Raw genomic sequence first — 17486 nt, forward strand, 5'->3', positions numbered from 1 at the left:
CACAATCACACTGATCATCAACTCATTCCTCTACTGTTCATTGGAGAGTCCCCTCACTCTTGGCTGAAAGGCTTAGTTGGTTGGTGAAAGTGACACATACCCACACATACCCTGTGGGATCTGAGTCCCTGGTACCAGGCCCTTCTCAGACTGGGTCTGCTGCCCTTGTCCAATTACTGTAAAACTGAGCAAGGGAGTAAGTAACAACAGATGCCCTGTTGTGTCACCGGGGTGCCACACATAGTCTTCCCTCCCCCTTTTGGTGCCCACAGCTTTTCTTGATGATCAGGGTTAATTACTCCTGCGAGGATAATGACTTCTTTTCTTACCTGCTGGTATTTGGCACAAGAGCCCAAAATAACTGGTTAACTCTTGAGACCTACATCTCCAGTGGGACACCAGGAGTGTCACATCTGACTTCACTTCTTCAGACCACTGTGAGGTCTGCAGACCTACATCTCACACCCAGTGAAAGCAGGAGACACGGAGGTGGTGAGAAGAGTATCCTCTCTCATATCCCAGAGGATAAAGAAGATGGGGACAAGAAGTAAAGAGCCCAGCATACTGCATTATAAAAGTGTCAAAGAAAGAGCAGATTTGAAGTCTGAGCCTGACATACAGTGTGGGGTAAAAGTAGGTTTACAGTTGTGAGTACGTGAAACACAGCATTCACTCTTGTATTATTATTTATTAATTATTGTATTATTTTCTATACGAACAACTGTAAACCTACTTTTGCCTCACCCTGTATAGTAATCCTTGAAAGGGAAGTATGGTATCAGATTGCTTGGATACAGCAGTTTATTGTAGACAATGCTCAATATTTCCTGATGATTGATGACAAGGCTAAGAAAACACTGCATTTATTTGATTTAATTCATGGGTTGTTCCCTTGAAAAATTTCTTACCTTCACAGTCTATTTCAACCAAAGAAAATCATGAAGTTTTACATTTGCTCTTCACTCTAGAGCACATGATAAGCATTTTAACAGGAAGACACTGTGGCTTTTACAAGATTTTAAAAACAGATAAATATCATGTCTTGTTAACTAGGTTGGTGTTTCTCTAAGAAATAGTCCTTATCTAATAGAAGCGGAACAAGAATGTCCAGTTTGACCAGTCTTTTGGCTGCAGTTTACTCTTTCACCTTAAAAAAAAATCACTAAGAATGGGCACTAACAGAGACGTACATTCTATTTGGAAACTTGTCAAATATCTACACTGCAATGTACAGGAATAAAATGCAGTCTCTACCACACATACAGTCACAGAGAAGTTTACTTAGGCCACTGAGTATTTCTGAAATTTTTAAAAATATATTTTATTGATTTTTTACAGAGAGGAAGGGAGAGGGATAGAGAGTTAGGAACATCAATCAGCTGCCTCCTGCACAACCCCCACTGGGGATGTGCCTGCAACTAAAGTACATGCCCTTGAACGGAATCGAACCTGGGACCTTTTAGTCTGCAGGCCGACGCTCTATCCACTGATCCAAACCGGTTAGGGCTTTCTGAAATTTTTTTTAAAAATATGCTTATTTTTAATGATCCAAGATTTTGCAAGATACATATATACCCAGAACTGGGTGGAAATACATTATAGCAGTGCTGCTGCCAACCCGGGGGATGGAAGGTGGGGCGTGGGGAGGGGTGGGGGAAGCACAAGGGCTGGATGCTGGCTGGAGACATTCGACCACCGCAAGGTGTAGCCAATTCCGACCTGATAGGGAGCCTCAGTGCCCTATCTCCACAGAAACCAGTCTAGCACTGGGATGGGGCCCTAGGGAGCCTGTATGAATGTCTCTGGCAGGTATTTCCCATTAAAAACAACCATCAGTGCCATCCCCACCCAGAGCTACTGCTCATCGTCCCCTCTTCCCCCTCAGCCAACATCTTAGAATGGCAAAAGTGACTGTATCCCCTATGGGGAGGAAGGGTAGCAAGGTGGCTGTGGCAAATGAGGTACCCTCTGTTGCAGTGGGGCCACTGCTGCAGGGGCACAGAAAAAGGGGAGGGTGCTTCCTCCCCTTCTAGAGCTGCTCAAGATTTGGGTCAAAAGGGGATGGGGCCCAGGAAGGCCCTACCACCTCAGGAGACAGTCACATCCACTACCAGACAGTGCTACCTGCATCCTGGTGTGGTGTCCCGGCCTGCGGGACTGTCAGAGGTCTAGGCTGAGAGCTCCAGAGAAGACCAAGGCAGGGTGGGGGGACAAGACAAGAAAATCTTCTCCAACCTGGCATCAAAACAGAGCAAGTTCAAAGAAACACAACCTTGATTTGTACAGCAGGTGCTCCTGGCCAGCTCCCGACAGTGGGCTCACCCACTAAGGGTTGGCCCAGTAAAAAGATGGGCAAAGCTGGGGCATGGATACTCTCAGGGCAGTGACAGAACTCAGAAAAGTGAGTCTACAGGACACAGGAGAGAACAGCAGAGCCAAAGCCCTGCTGCTCTGACACGTCCTCCGCAGCCCCACATGCCCTGGGCCCTGACCGCACACCACGTAGGAGCAGCGTCTTTCAGGCTGAGTCCTGGCAGGGGAGACAGTTCCCAGGCAGGTCTCCGGGGAGGGAAGTCTAAAAGGTGTCCCGAAGGAACATGTGAGTGTCCTCTGATGGCCCCCGACTGAGCTCTTCAGGGGCGATGGAGAGGAGACCATCCACCCCTCATGGCCAGGCTGTGCTGCCGTATCCCTTTCGAGAGGGGCCCAGGTAGAGCACCCTAACTGAACAGCAGGGGTGTCAGTAGGAGTCAGGGTCCCCAGGCCCTCAGGTGCGGTGCGTCTGGATGAAGGAGAGGACATCCTCCTTGGATAGTTTGTCTGGGTCCTGGGGCTTCTGGGAGTCGTGTATACGGATGCCATCCCCCCACTCCCAGAAGAGCCGGCCACAGTGGCAGATGTGAAATGGGGCAATGGCGTCTGCAGGGAGCTCACAGGTAGAGATCTTGCTTTTCTTATTGTAGAAGAACTTCCTCTTAAAGCTTTGCTGAATCCCATCATCGATGGCTCGTTCACTGTCCTGATCATGTAGAGACCAGTGGGCACAAAGTGCCGCTGTCCCGTCCTGTGTAGCTGAGCTTTGGGATGCCGCTGGAGCCCTTGATGATCTTCATCTCCAACCTGACAAAAATCTTCTCCATTTCCTCCAGCCCGTACACCTGCTTCACCCTGATGGGATTCATGTCAGGTCGACTAGGCTTGGAAACAGCTTTCACAAATTTCCCAGCAAGCTGAATTCGCCGGTTGAAGTGCTGCTCCCGCACGTCGCTGCCCTTCAGCACCAGGACATCGAGGATGTGGATGGCACTCATCTTCCGCTGGGCCTTCCCCTCCCCTTTCAGCTCATGGACAATCTCCACAGAGAGCAGAGTGTCCCGGGGCAGCTCTGTCTTCAGGTCCAGCTTGACCCAGCGGTCTGACTGGCGGCCGTCCCACGTGTAGATCTGTGACTTCCCCAGGCTCAGGAGGAACGTCTGCTCACTGCCAGATACCATGCAGCGGTAGTCGAGCACTGGGCGGATCTTCTCCAAGGTTTTGGAGGTGAGCAGCGTGGGCTTATAGCTGAAGATGTCGACCTCAGTGCCCCAAATCAGCTCAAAGAACTTAGACTTCAGGTCCGAGGAGGAAGGAGCCACACGAGTCTAGTCCGGGATCCTCCAAAGACGGAGGCACTGTCTCCGGATCTCTGCCTGCCGAGGCTCACTCAGGGTGGTATCTTGAACAAAGGCACAGATTTTGGCCAGAGCTTTGATCTGCAGACTACAGTAGCTTTCATTGGACTGTATCATGTAGTCAGTAAATTCATGGTCTCCCTTGATCACCTCCAAGGGAACCACAAGGGTGACATCGGAATCGGTGTTCCGCAGCTGGTTGAGTTTAATATTGACTGAGAAAGGTACTCCTGCATGTCATCTATGCCCACCTTCAGGCCCTTGCACACCACATACCTCTCTGAGTTAGCAGGATGGCTGGTAATCGGCTTAAAGAGACATACTCGTTCAAAGCAGCAGTACAGCAGGGTAGAGGAGCCCCACGCTGAACGGTGTGAACAGGTCAAAGGTTTTACAGATGAAGTGGCCTCCTGTCCGGACAACAGAGAGCGCCATGAGAAGTTGGCAGAGCAGCAGCTGCTTGCTGAGGATCTCTCCCAAGTTCTCCTGGCCATCCATGGAGAAACTCCCATCGGCCCTCAGAAAGCGGACACCATTTCCATCTGTGTTATCCAGGACAAAATTCCGAAAAGCAGTGATGTTCTCTGGGCGGGTGATGTCTCCATCTCTATCGATCCCACCTTCACTGTAGTAAGGTTCAAAGAGTTCACTGGAGGCCGAGTAGAAGTCCTCCAGCTTAAAGTCATTCGGGCCCTTCAGAGTCATTCCAAAGCCCTTCGAATGCCACTTCTTCCTCCACAGCACATACTCCGAGAAGCCACTGGGGCCTGCACAGATGTCAGCAAAGTACAGAAGCTCCGCTTCCCGGTCCTTCACCAGTGGTTTCCCATAAGAGTCCCGTGGATTTGTAAAAATGCGATCAAACACAAAATCCATATTGGCCATCTTCATTGCCATCCTGTTCAGGAAGAAGACTCCTTGGATCATCTTGTAGGGATTGGCCCGGGTCCGAGCTCGCCACATCTCCTCCCAATCCAAGACATCAAACACACTCTTACACTGCAGCACACTGTGAAGCAGGTCTTCCCCACAAAACTCTGTTTCATCTTCAATCATCATCTTCCTCTTTCCCACAACCATCCAATCGCTCATTTCCTCAGTGTCAGGAATCTCAGTGGTACATTCTGGGAACCATGACACCTGTTCACAGGCACTGGGCTCGGGCTCATCTCGCCAGTCCACATTCAACTCCTGTTCAAAGCCCTGCAACGTCAGACCCAAGCCTCGTCGACCTTTCTGATTAGAGGCCTCCACGATGTCCTTCCGACCCTGGCCGTATTTACCCAATCCTTCACCTTCCCGGAAGCCCATCTTCGCCATAAGCTTTTGGGAGACACTGTTGTACATGGAATAGCGGGAAGAAGTTCCCTCCACAAGAGGGTCTGCTTTGAATGCTTCATCAGAGCTGAGTTGCTTCCCCTCAGTCTCACTGTCAGACCCACAGAAGCCTGTGGTAGATACTTTCGCTGCATGATTGATAGAAGAGGGAGGTTCATCATCAGATGTAGAGTTGAGGCTCAGGGCAAACTCTGCAACTCTTTTCTCCTGTTTCTTGATAGGGGCAGTGCATTTTGGATCATTTCTCCTCTTCATTGTTAACGGAGGGGAAAGGGCAAGCTGCCAGGGAGCGGAGAGGGGGGTCAGGCCACCGCTGCCGCCGGCACTACAGGGCCTGGCCCTGCTGCTGCCAGAACCGCCAGCTCCTCCCACACTTTCGTTTCCCCAGCCAGTTCCCGTGCACCGCCCAGCTTATTTCTGAGTTTTTAATGATTATTATTATGCTTACCTGCTGCTGTCTTTGTCGCCTCGCTTGTGCAAACTGGGAAAGCATCAGCTGCCGATCGAGCAGTTCCATTCTTTGCTGCCTCTGAATGTCTACTGTGGCCCCCATCCCGACTCTGGCTTCAGTGGTAGGTTCTGAAGATGAGAAGATGGGCTCAAGCGTCCAAGAACAGAACTTTGCCATCCAGCTTGGGATGTACAGCACCTGATGAACTTGTAGTATTTTGCTGTTGTAGCAGATACCGGAAATCTAAAAGAAAAAAGTCCAACTGGATTGTTTAAGTGTAATCAAAATTTAAAGAACACATTTAACATAGAAATCAATAACCACAAAATACTTCAGATGGTATTTTTCTTCATTTTAGCAGTTAGGTGATAACCAAAACTCCTACCACGTTGCAGAATAGCTGTACAAATCAACAAATAATTTAATTTGCTCAGTAAACAAGTTTGCTTTAAAAAAAAAAAAAGTTAGGAGAGAGAGGTAGCAAAATCCCAACCATTTAACACTCAAAGTACAGGTGAAATGTTTTTAAAACAATGTTTTCATTTTTTAAAAAGCCACAAAAGATCTGATTATCAAAATACTTTCACACTAACTCTGTGGTTACTCTTATTGGCATATGGCCATCAGAGAGAGATAGTGGCAGAAAACAACTCTGACGATCAATGATGTGACCCAGCCATATAATAAATTTATCAGAAAATAAAGGCAATGTAAAATTTACATAGTGTTTTAATAAATTTTTCTGTTGATTTTTTAAAATCCTTGCCAATAGTTAGCAATTACCAATCCTATTTGCAAACAAGTCTATTTTCATCTTTAAGGTAATATATGTGGCAAAAGAAGTCTAAAGATGGTCTATGGTTTTCTAGGTGAAAATGAATGAGTATGGCTATTCTTCTGTAAAATCTTCAATTTTGTGAATTTGATTCTTAGGTAAGAAGTTATTCACACCAAATTAGAGCATATTTGACAACTTTCTGTCTAGAGAAAAGTACACTTTAATGTTTTATTAATAAAATTAATTAACTAGGAAAGAATTTATCTGCAATACACCAGGCACTGTTCTAGATACTTAAGAATACAGCAGAAGACAAGATCAAGATCAAATTACCTCTTACAGAGGTAATGGTGGTCAATATGGAGAACAGACAGTAAACAAGCAAGCACACAAAGCAACTCTAAGCAAGCTCTATGAAGGAAATAAAAAAAAAGTGACTTGGAGCAGGGACTTTCTTTAGGCAGGGTGGTCAGGGAAGCTTCAGAGGAAGAAACACTTGAGTGGAGATCTTAAGGATAATGGGGTATCAGTCATTTGACGAATCAGAAGAAGACTATTTCAGTCAGCAAAACAATAAATGCAATGCAGGAATGAGTTTTGAAGAATCTATTAGAAATCTTAGTGGAGATAGCAAATGAGTAGCTGAATATACAAATCTGGAACTCAAGAGAAAAATTAGCAGAGATAAAAATTTGGGAGTCACTGGTATTTGATGGCATTAAAAGCAATGAGAACCTGTAACAGAAGAGAGAAGAGGCCCTGGCTCGGTGGCTCAGTTGGTTGGAGCATTGTGCATACACCAAAAGGTTGCAGGTTCCATTCCCAGTCAGGGCACATGCCTAGGTTGCAGATTGGATCCCTGGTCGGGATGTGTATGGGCGACACCCCATTGATGTTTCTCTCTCTTTCTTCCTCTCTCCAAATCAATAAAAACATATCCTCAGGTGACGACTGAAAAAAGAAAAAGAAGAGAGGACTTCACCTTGAATCCAGGGTACACCAATATTTTTGGGTTGAACAGAATAGGAGAAGGCAATAAAGAAAATCGAGAAGGAACAGAAGGAAAACTAGGACAGGTTAGTATCAATGAAGCTAAGAGAACAGTGTTTTAAGATGGGAATACTAGTTATCTATGTTTAATGCAGCTCAGAGTTCAAGTGAGACAGAGAGGAAAAGGACCATAGCATTTGGCAAAATGGAAGCTTCGATGACCTTGTTAGAACACTTTTGGAGCAGTGGTGGGAGCAGAGGACATACTGGAGTACGCTAAAGAGTGACTGCAGAGGACTTTTGGTCTCAAATCATATCCATGCCACTTATCTCAAAAAATGGCACAAAACAACAAAGAAATCGGAAACAGAAACAAACTTCACATTTGATGAAACTAAAAAGCGTCTGTAATCTTGACCCACATTAACAAAATGGAAAACACATTGTGTAATTGGAAACCACTTAGTATATGGGAAGAAGGGTAAATCCAAATGCCAGCAAGAGGATTCCCTGGAGCTCAGACAAGGCTCAGGCATCAGAGGCACAGGCACTGTGGAAGGCCAGAGCAAAGTGGAGGGTTTTTAACGCTGTAAGAAGCAACCCCAATTCCTCCCCATACTTAGCACAGCCCATATCTACCCTCTGTTTCCTCTGCAGCAAGAAGATAAAACCTCTGAAGGGCATGGATCAAGGAGGCTCTGAGGAGGGTAGAGCAGGCCCAGAGGGGAGGTCTAGGGCTCTCCACAGGTGAATTCCATAAGCAACAACTATAAAATACTTAGGAATAAATCTAACAAAAATATGTAAGGCCTTCATAGAGAAAACTAAAAAACTGTGTGAGACATTAAAAACACACAAAACAACCAAATTCTAGAAATAAATATAGAAATCACATCCATGAATGGGAAGGAGCAAAATTGTTAAAATACCAATTTTTACCAAATTCAATATAATTAAAAATAAAATATTAACAGGGTTTTTGTTGTTGTTATTAGAACTTAAATGCCAATCCTAAAATTCATATGGGATATTTAAGGATTAAATTCTTAAAAATATACTGCTGCGAGAAAGAAGCCACGCATAAAGATTGTATACACTATGATTCCCCTTCTGTAAATGAATGGATCTGAACTACATATCGAGTGGGAAAACTATGAAGCCAAACATGAAGGTAACCACATGTCCCAGGAGAGCAGCCACGGGAGGGATGAGCCTTGGGGGCGGGAAGTTCTTTGATCCTGTGTGGGGTTATACAGTGAGTTCACTTTATAGTGATTTGTTTGGCTTCATGACACTTGTAGTTTATGAACATTTTGGTATGGGTTACATACTACAATAAAAAGATTTAAAAATAAGAAATAAAGGATACAGAAAAGCCAAGGTAATTTTAAAGAAGCATAATAAGGCCTATTAGATTTCAAGATATGCTATAAAGTTTAAGTACTTAAAATAGTGTGGGCTCTTTGTAGAGCTACTCAAACAGGCCTAAAGGGCAAGAACACAGAAGTAGACTCTTAAGTACAGGGCACTTGGTATACAGCAGAAATGGGTAAACCAGAGGGAAAAGGATACATGAGCTACATGTAAGGATAAAGACAAACAAGGCTCCCTTCCTGACACCATACATCTCAACTCCCAATGGATTAGGGACACAAATACAGTGTAATTTACAAAACTGTAAATGTTTCCGCACAAAATACAGGAGGAACATCTTTTTGGCAATGGGGTGGGGAAGGATTTTTAAATAAAACACAGAAGGCACAAACTAAAAAAGAAAACATACTTTCATTTACTTTATAATTTAAAAGTTACAGTATGCCAAACATTACCATAAATGAAGAGACAAGCAAGAGTCTGAGAAAAGGTACTTAGAATATTTGTAGTCTACAAAGGTAGTGTTCAGAACATACAACTCTGTTCATTTATAAGAAAAAGATAATCAACCCAATTTAAAAAGCAGACAAAATGGCAATTCCAGTAGAGGAAATTCAAGTGGCCAACAAATACATGAAAAGATGTTTGTTCTCAGCTGTTTTTAGGGAAATACGATATAAAATGAATAATGTTAAATATAACAATATATAAGATTTTTCAATTTTTGGCAAAAATTGAAAAATTGTGTATCAAGTTTTGGTGAGGATGAGAACTGAGAACTCACACAGTCCTCGGGGAAGGGGAGTGCCACTGGAGAGCACCTTGACAACACAGTCCTCCCTCTGCTCCTGTAGGAGGACTGGGTCCAGGACACTTGCAGGTTGCAAAATCTGAGAATGTTCAAGTCCCATAGAAAAAATAGTGTAGGATTGGCACATAACCTACATTTGCATACAGGCCACGTTGGGTATGCCTACACGTCATTTCATTGTTGTGGATTCACTGTAGTGCTCAACAATGTTTTGATTTTCAGAACATTCTAAGACCTACCTTTCTTCCTTCCTTCCTTCCTTCCCTTCCTCCTCCTCCTCCTTCTTCCTTGCCCTCTCTCTCTCTCTCTCTCTCTCTCTCTACTTATTTATATTTTTGGTCTGTGGTTGGTTGCATCTGCAGATGCAAAACCCATGGATACAGAGGGCTGAGGGCCAACTGCACCTAGAAGAGCTGGAAGTATGCTTTAGCGAATATTCAACTGCAATGCTATCTGTAACAGCTAAGAAATGGAAATGTGTCCCCAGTAGAGAAATGGCTAAACAGTGGTTTAGTCATCTAATGGAAGACTAAATAGGACTTAAACTCAGTGTACATATACTAGTAAGTTTTTAGAAAGGTACCATCCTATATAATAAAAGGGTAATATGCAAATTGACCCTAATGGCAGAATAACCAGAACGACCGCTTGACCAGTCACTATGAGGCGCACTAACCCCTCTCGGTCCCTTTCCCTGGCTGGCAGGATCCCATTGTCTGATGGTAAACAGGGAACCAGGGTAAGTGGCAGGGAATGCAGGCAGCGCCAGGCCAAGGCTCCCGCCCCACCAGTTGCACCACACACAGAGGGCGACTTGCGGTGGGGGCGGGGGCGGGGCTGGTGAGCGGGTGGTAACGGCCAACCTCTTGGTTCCTCCCCCTGGCTAGCAGACTCCGAATGCTCAATGGCGAACAGGGACTGGGGGTGGGTGGCAGCAGGGGGCGAGGCTGGCTGTGGGCAGCCAGGAAAGATGGCCCTGATCACAGGCCAGGCCTAGGGACCATACCTGTGCATGAATTTCATGTGCCGGGCCTCTAGTATATATATATTATATTCATCTTTTTACAGAATTTCAAAACTCAAAATCTAGTATTTACTGTTTATGGGCACATATGAGTACAGACCCAAGGACAGTGGTTTCTTCAACAGCAGGATGAAGGGTTAGAGGGAAGAGGAGGTGTGTGTGAAGTAGAACTACCTATAACAAATATACCTTTTTAAAAAAAGAGAGAGGAGTAAATATGGCCTAAAAAAGTATAAATAAACTGGAGGTGAGAAAGTAGAAATTCCTTTTCTCAAGTTCTGGGTAGGGAGAAAAACAAAATGGAGCTGTAAAACGGCAACAAAATATGAAAAAAAGTGATCAGAACAGTGAGATTTGAATTAAATAAAAAATTAAATGTTTTCATTTTCATCTCAAGGTATGAATGTAACCATGATTGTGAACTTGTCCATTTCTCCCTTTAGTTCTGTTTGTTTTTAACTTCATGTATTTGGAAACTGTTCATGTATGTGGAAGCTATTAGCATATATACCATTATAATTGACCCTTTTATTGTAAAAAGTATATCTCTGTTTTTAGTAATACTCATATAGAAACCTACTCTAGTCTGATATTAACATGGCAATTTAAGCTGTTTCCATGATTTATCTTTCTTCATCCTTTTACTTTCAATCCTTCTGTCTGTGTTCAAAGTGTATCTTATAGATAGCACATAACGGTTCATATTTTAAAATCTAGTCTGACAAACACTGCCTTTTGATTGAAGTGATTAGGTATTTATATTTAAAATTCTTATCTTGATATAGTTGGTTTTGCTATTTGATTTCTATTTGTCTTATCTGTTTTTTTATTCTTCGTTCCCCCTCTTCTACTTTAAAAACTTTTTTGTGTTAAATAAATATTTTAAATTTGTTTTTTAGTAATATGAAAGCATTTTTTTCTTGTGTTTGCTCTAGGGAATTACAAAATGCATCTTTAATTTGTCACAATGTGCCTAGAGTTGATACTGAATTACTTTAAGTAAAATATATTGTAAGAATATAATTCCATTTAGCTGATGTGCTACTATTTTGTCTTACATATTATACCTATATACATAATAAATCCATCAACACAGTGTTATTTTTTGCTTTATGCAATTATGTCTTTTAAATAAATTAGGAAAAAAATAATTAAAAAGCATAGCTGCTGCTTGTACTTACAGAGTTCACAATTTAGCCCTGGCCAGTATACACCAAAAGGTTGTGGGTTTGATTCCTGGTCAGGATGTGAGAAGGAAGCAACTGATGTTTTTCTCTCTCTCTCCCTTTCTCTCTCTAAAATCAATTTAAAAAAAAAAAAGAGTTGACAGTTTAGTAGAGGTTCTTATTTTTTTTTGGGGGGGGGGAGGGGGGGAAAGGACAGGTTATAGATTTCCTCAAGAAACTGATGAAGGTTAAAAATTGTCCCTTCTCTGCCCATATCTACCCCTGCCCCCACATCATCTATATACTTACAAAATGTGCATTCAATTTTAGTCAGACTATATCCTATGAAGAATTAGAAATCCTATCCAGTAATAAACACACATTACTGCAACTTCTGGCAGGGATAAAACAGGGTTTTGGTGCTTATTTGCTTACATTTCGATCCTAAAAGCTGCTTCCTATTTGAACATACACTCTGGAAGAGGAAGAATTTTGGTTGGTTTTGATCACTATTTGGCCTCTGTGCCTAGAACAGCAGAACAGCACCTGGCACATATTAACTCCCCCATGTGTATTTGCTGGGAGAACAGCAAGTGAATAAATGCTCCACAAAGATAAATATGTTATCTTAGTTATTTTAATGGGAAATTGGAACGTTGCCTGGAGACACACTGTTTTGGTCCATATGACAAAAAGGTAGCGTTCACCTGTCTATGCCTCTGGTACCCCAGGAGGACCTCAAGTCGTGAAAAAAATGAACTGCTATTGTAAAATGTTTTAGGTACTCACAAAGTATTAAAGTAGAACGAGCTTAAAGAGTTTACCTTTCTATAAATATTTGATAATCACACCATCTTATTCAATGAGAAGATGGGATAAGAATAAGTATATTAAATTTTATCTGTTATATCTCATTACTACCAAAAGCTTCGAGATAGTATCAATTACTATCTACTACCTTACATTTACATATTACTTTTTACTTTCATTTCCATTATTTCATAAACCCTTCTCATAGTGGGAGTTCTGAATGAGAGTTTTCTAGAAATTCAAAGTTTGTGAAAAAAGAGGCTTTAAATATAGACCATCTGCTCCGATTTGCATGTCATGCTAGGAGGAGCTCTCAGGAAGCGGGTCTGGCAGGGCTTCAGTGCCGGGAAGCCCACGATCCAGCTGAGAGGCCAGGACAAGGGAAGCAGCAGTGGCAGTGGCCAGGGACAGGCAGGAGTCAGATTTAGGACGAGACACAATGAAAAGGAACAAGCGGCATGTGTCTGGGAAGGCCAGCTGGCCCCGGAACCAGAACCTCTAGCAGCAGGGATCAGGAATCCCCCCTGGGAAAGCGGGCCCTGAGGGCGGGCAACCAGGACTAGAAAGTGTCATGCGCCATGTGCAGTTGAAAGCCTGGGCCAAAGAGCCAGGCCACAGCTCTGGGTTAGAGCTAGGCGCTCCCCATAAGCCAACAGGAGAAACTATTACCTCACAAATGTCACTGAGAATGTAAAACAAGGGAATTGTTTTCTTTTAGCCATTAATAAAAGTGGACATCAATCACACACTTACTCCAGATTATCAGTCCTTTTAGACAGGGAATCATGAAATATTGCTCCTCAGGCAAATAAAGAAGTTAATTTGCTGGGTAGAAAAAATGCAAAACACTCTTTATTATAGACAGCAAACCTCACTGTCCTCTCATCTTGTTCAGTATTAGTGTGAAACCACAGCAAGCAAAGATGAGAAATCATGACCTGACAATGACTCCAGGTGTTTGTTGATCTCTTTCTCCAGCCAAGTGTGGCTGAACAAAAGCCCACAGAGCAAACTGCACTGCCAGGGTCCTGGCGTGCCACACTCCAACATTCAAGAAACCTATCATCTAATGGCCTATTAGGACAAACACAAGGGGTTGTTTTCCCAAGGGACAAAGTAATGTCTTCTCAAGACAGGGAGGAGCCAAGGGAATAAATGCTCCCTCATACCTGGACCCTTTTATACAGATTTCATTTGCACTCAAGTCCTGAGGAAACCAGATCCACTGAAGCCTCATTTATTTATTCAACACATACTTACTGAACATCTATCATGTCCCAGGTTGTGTTCTAAACACTGGGATGCAGCAGGAGCAAAAGAAAGAAAATCCCTGCTCTTATGGCCCTTACATTTTCCTATCACTCTTCTTCACGGGAAATCCTAAGAAAGAAGAAAGGAACATTGGAATATGTAGGCAAATTAGGAATGCCTGAAGCTATTTCTGCCATTTGTGATGAATTATGAAATGATTCTGTTCATGGCAAACAGGATCATATGGCTTTAGCACTTACTGGAAGAGTCTTAATATCTTGTTCTTTGTCAAGTTCAAAAGTGACCCAGATGAACTCCCTATAGCTCTCTTATCTCTTACAATATAATTTGAAGTATCCAATTAAAACACTGGATATCCTTCTGATTCTTGGGTACCTGAGTTGGAAGAGGGACAAAAGTTAGACTAATCACAGACTATTTGTTCCTAACAAATTATCTTAGAAAGCTGCTCTAAGCTTTCTTTTTTGGAAAATTATATATCAGGAAGATTTGGTTAACTGCATAAAGCAGAAAACTGCAAATGACAGTGGATTATTTACAACAGAAGCTTATTTCTCCCTCATGTTGAAAAAAGCTCCAACTATCTTAATTGCATTCCAGGCAGTAGGAAGAAAATAAGGAAGGACAAAAGGATAAAAGGCTACTACTGTAAGGGGCCTCCCCAGAAGTCTCACCAATATGTAAGTTTACAGCCTACTGGCCAAGATTTAGTTCGATGGCTATACCTAGATGCAAAGAAAACTTGGAAATAAGATGATGGTTCTGTTTCTAAGAAAAAACACACAGGGAGACAACTCAAGTCTCTAGCATATGAATTAAGCCTTAATTTGGTGCTTTTTAATATCTCTTTTAACAAGGAGACCATCCCCCTTTAAAATTATATTCATTTTAATAAGCTGATTCAACAAACTAAAAATTAAGAGGAAAATATGTTTATATTGAAACTTGTTTCTTACATTAGACTAAAAAATAATATACTAAAAATGAGTGTGAAGATCTAAAACAACTTGCATTTATGAGAATAAATTCAGTGGTGAAAAACTCAATGCTTTCTAAGACAAGTAAGGCAAGGATGTCCATTCACCATTTTTATTTAACATTGTACTACAGGTCCTACCTAGTGCAGTAAGGCAAGAAAAATAAAAGGCACAGGTTAGAAAGGAAGGAGTAAATATATGAGCAAAACATTTCCTGATAACATGGTATATAGAAAACCCTAAGGAATTCACAGAAAAGCTATCAGAAATAATAAGATTGAGCAAATTGCAGGATATAATAGCAATATCCAGATTAATTTAATTGCTATATGCTAGCAACAAACAATTGGAACAAAAATTACATAAACAAGTTTCACTTAAAATAGTATCAAGTCCACAAACCCTTTGGAATACATTTAATGAAAGAGTGCCAAAGGGAATTAAGCTCCATCTTTTAAGTTAAAGCAATTTGTGGGCATATTTTAAAGTCATCACAATGGCAATCCTTCCACTGATCTAGTTTCGATGCAATCGCAAGCAAAGTCTTAACTGTTTTTTTTTTCCTTTTCTAAAGAAATTACAAGCTGATTTAAAAATGCACATGGAGCCCTAGCCAGTTTGGCTCAGTGAATAGAGCATCAGCCTGTGGACTGAAGGGTCCCAGGTTTGATTCTGGCCAAGGGCACATGCCTGGGTTGTGAGCTCGATCCCCAGTGGGTGTGCAGGAGGTAGCCGATCAATGATTCTCTCTCATCATTGATGTTTCTATCTCTCTCCCTCTTCCTCTTCCTTCCTCTCTGAAATCAATAAAGAAATACATTTAAAAATAAAAATGCACATGGAAAGTCAATGTTCCTAAAATAGCTAAACCAGTTTTGAAAAACAGGAACAAAGTTGGAAGACTTATATACCTGAAGACTTACCATAAAGCAAAAGTACTCCCGACAGCATGATACTGGTACAAGGATAGACATATAAGTCACTAGGATAGAAAAGAAAGTCTAGAAACGGATCCTCAGTGATCAACTGACTTTCAACTAAAGTGCCAAGGTAACACAAAGGTGATAAAACAACTGGTTATCGGTACGGAAAAAATAAACCTTAACCCTTACCCAAATAAGAAGTACTCTCAGATTGGATGTTAGACCTAAATGTAATAGCAAAAACTGTTAAATTCTAGAAGACAATATAAGATAAAATCTCTGTGATGCTGGATTAGTAAAATTTTCTTTAATAAGACATCAAAAGTACAAACTCTTTAAAAAACTGAAACCCTGAATTAATCAAAATCAAAAACTTTGCTCACTGAAAGACATAGTTAAGGAAACAAACAGGCAAGTTGCATGCAGGGATAAAATTTTTACAAAATATATTCAATAAAGGGCTTATATTCAGAATATAAAGAGTTCTTTTAACTCAATTAGAAGACAAATGAAACCCAATGAACAGGTGGGTAGAAGATTTGAACAGGAGCCTCACAAAAGAGATATACAAATGATCAGGAGGCACATGAAAACATGCTCAATATCACTAGTCACTAGAAAAATTTAAATTAAAATAATAAGATACTATTACATGCCAGCCAAAGTTAAAACAATTGATAATGCCAAGTGTTGGCAAGGCTATGGAGAATTGGAACTCTCATGCATGGTGGTGGAAATGCAAAATGGTATAATCACTTTGTAAAATAATATGGTAGTACCTTATGATGCTAAACATACATTATCATATCACCTAGCAATTCTACTCATAGGTAGTTAGGTACCCAAGAGAAGGTAAAGCATATTTCTACACAAATATGTGTGTACAGATGCTATAGCAGCCTTATTTATAAAAACTTAAACTTGGAAGTAACCCAAATGTTCATCAACTGGTGAATGGATAAACAAATTGTGGCGCAACCATACCATAAATTAATACTTACAATAACAAGGAATGATGTATTAATAAAACACAGATTAATCTTAAAAACATTATGTTAAGTGGAAGAAGTAAAACACAAAAGACTTTATACTATAAAATTCCAATTATATGAAACTAGGGGCCCGGTGCATGAAATTCATGTGGGGGGGGGGGGGTGTCCCTCAGCCCAGCCTTCCCCCTCTCACATACTGGGAGCCCTTAGGGGATGTCTTAGTGACGGCTTAGACCAGCCGTGGGCAAACTACGGCCCGCGGGCCAGATTCGGCCCGTTTGAAATGAATAAAACTAAAAAAAAAGACCGTACCCTTTTATGTAATGATGTTTACTTTGAATTTATATTAGTTCACACAAACACTCCATCCATGCTTTTGTTCCGGCCCTCTGGTCCAGTTTAAGAACCCATTGTGGCCCTCGAGTCATAAAGTTTGCCCACCCCTGGCTTAGAACCACTCCCTGCTCCCCTTGGGGAGCGGGCCTAAGCCGAAGTCTGGCCTCCCTTTGTGGGACGGGAAGGCACCAGCTCCATGACCCCGCTGCTGCAGCCACTGCCAGTCACCACAGCCAGCAAGGTTTTTTTCATCAACACAGACTCCAGTCCCTTCACCATGAAAAAATGACAACTTTCTTTAGGCATTTTCAAGATATGTCTTTCATAGGATATGACATTTCTTTATTATATTTTATCCTCACCTGAGGATATGTTTCCATTGATTTTTAGAGAATGTGGAAGAGAAAGGGGAAGACAGAGAGAAACATCAAAGTGAGAGGAACACTTTGATTGGTAGCCTCCTGCATGAGTGCTGACCTGGGACCCAGCCAGGGAGGAGCCTGCAACCTAGGTACATGCCCTTGGTCAGAATTGAACCCAGACCCTGTGGTAGGCAGGCCGAGGCATTATCTA

At 42.1% G+C, this 17486-nt stretch overlaps 1 protein-coding gene and 1 pseudogene across 2 annotated transcripts in view; both read right to left on the bottom strand.

Moving 5' to 3' along the window:
- The window catches only part of UBAC2 (UBA domain containing 2), a 187093-nt gene that overhangs the window by 43523 nt on the left and 126084 nt on the right, over window positions 1-17486 (bottom strand). Inside the window, exon 7 of the mRNA XM_081115129.1 lies at window positions 5458-5703. Coding sequence (XP_080971255.1) covers window positions 5458-5703 — 246 coding nt within the window. The remainder of the gene's footprint in view (window positions 1-5457; window positions 5704-17486) is intronic.
- Window positions 2768-5264, bottom strand: LOC308514660 (cap-specific mRNA (nucleoside-2'-O-)-methyltransferase 1-like; annotated as a pseudogene). Its single transcript has one exon. The product of its transcript is annotated as a cap-specific mRNA (nucleoside-2'-O-)-methyltransferase 1-like (transcript).

Source organism: Myotis nattereri (assembly GCF_964212035.1).
Source record: "Myotis nattereri genome assembly, chromosome: 2".
In the NCBI taxonomy this organism is placed as follows: domain Eukaryota; kingdom Metazoa; phylum Chordata; class Mammalia; order Chiroptera; family Vespertilionidae; genus Myotis; species Myotis nattereri.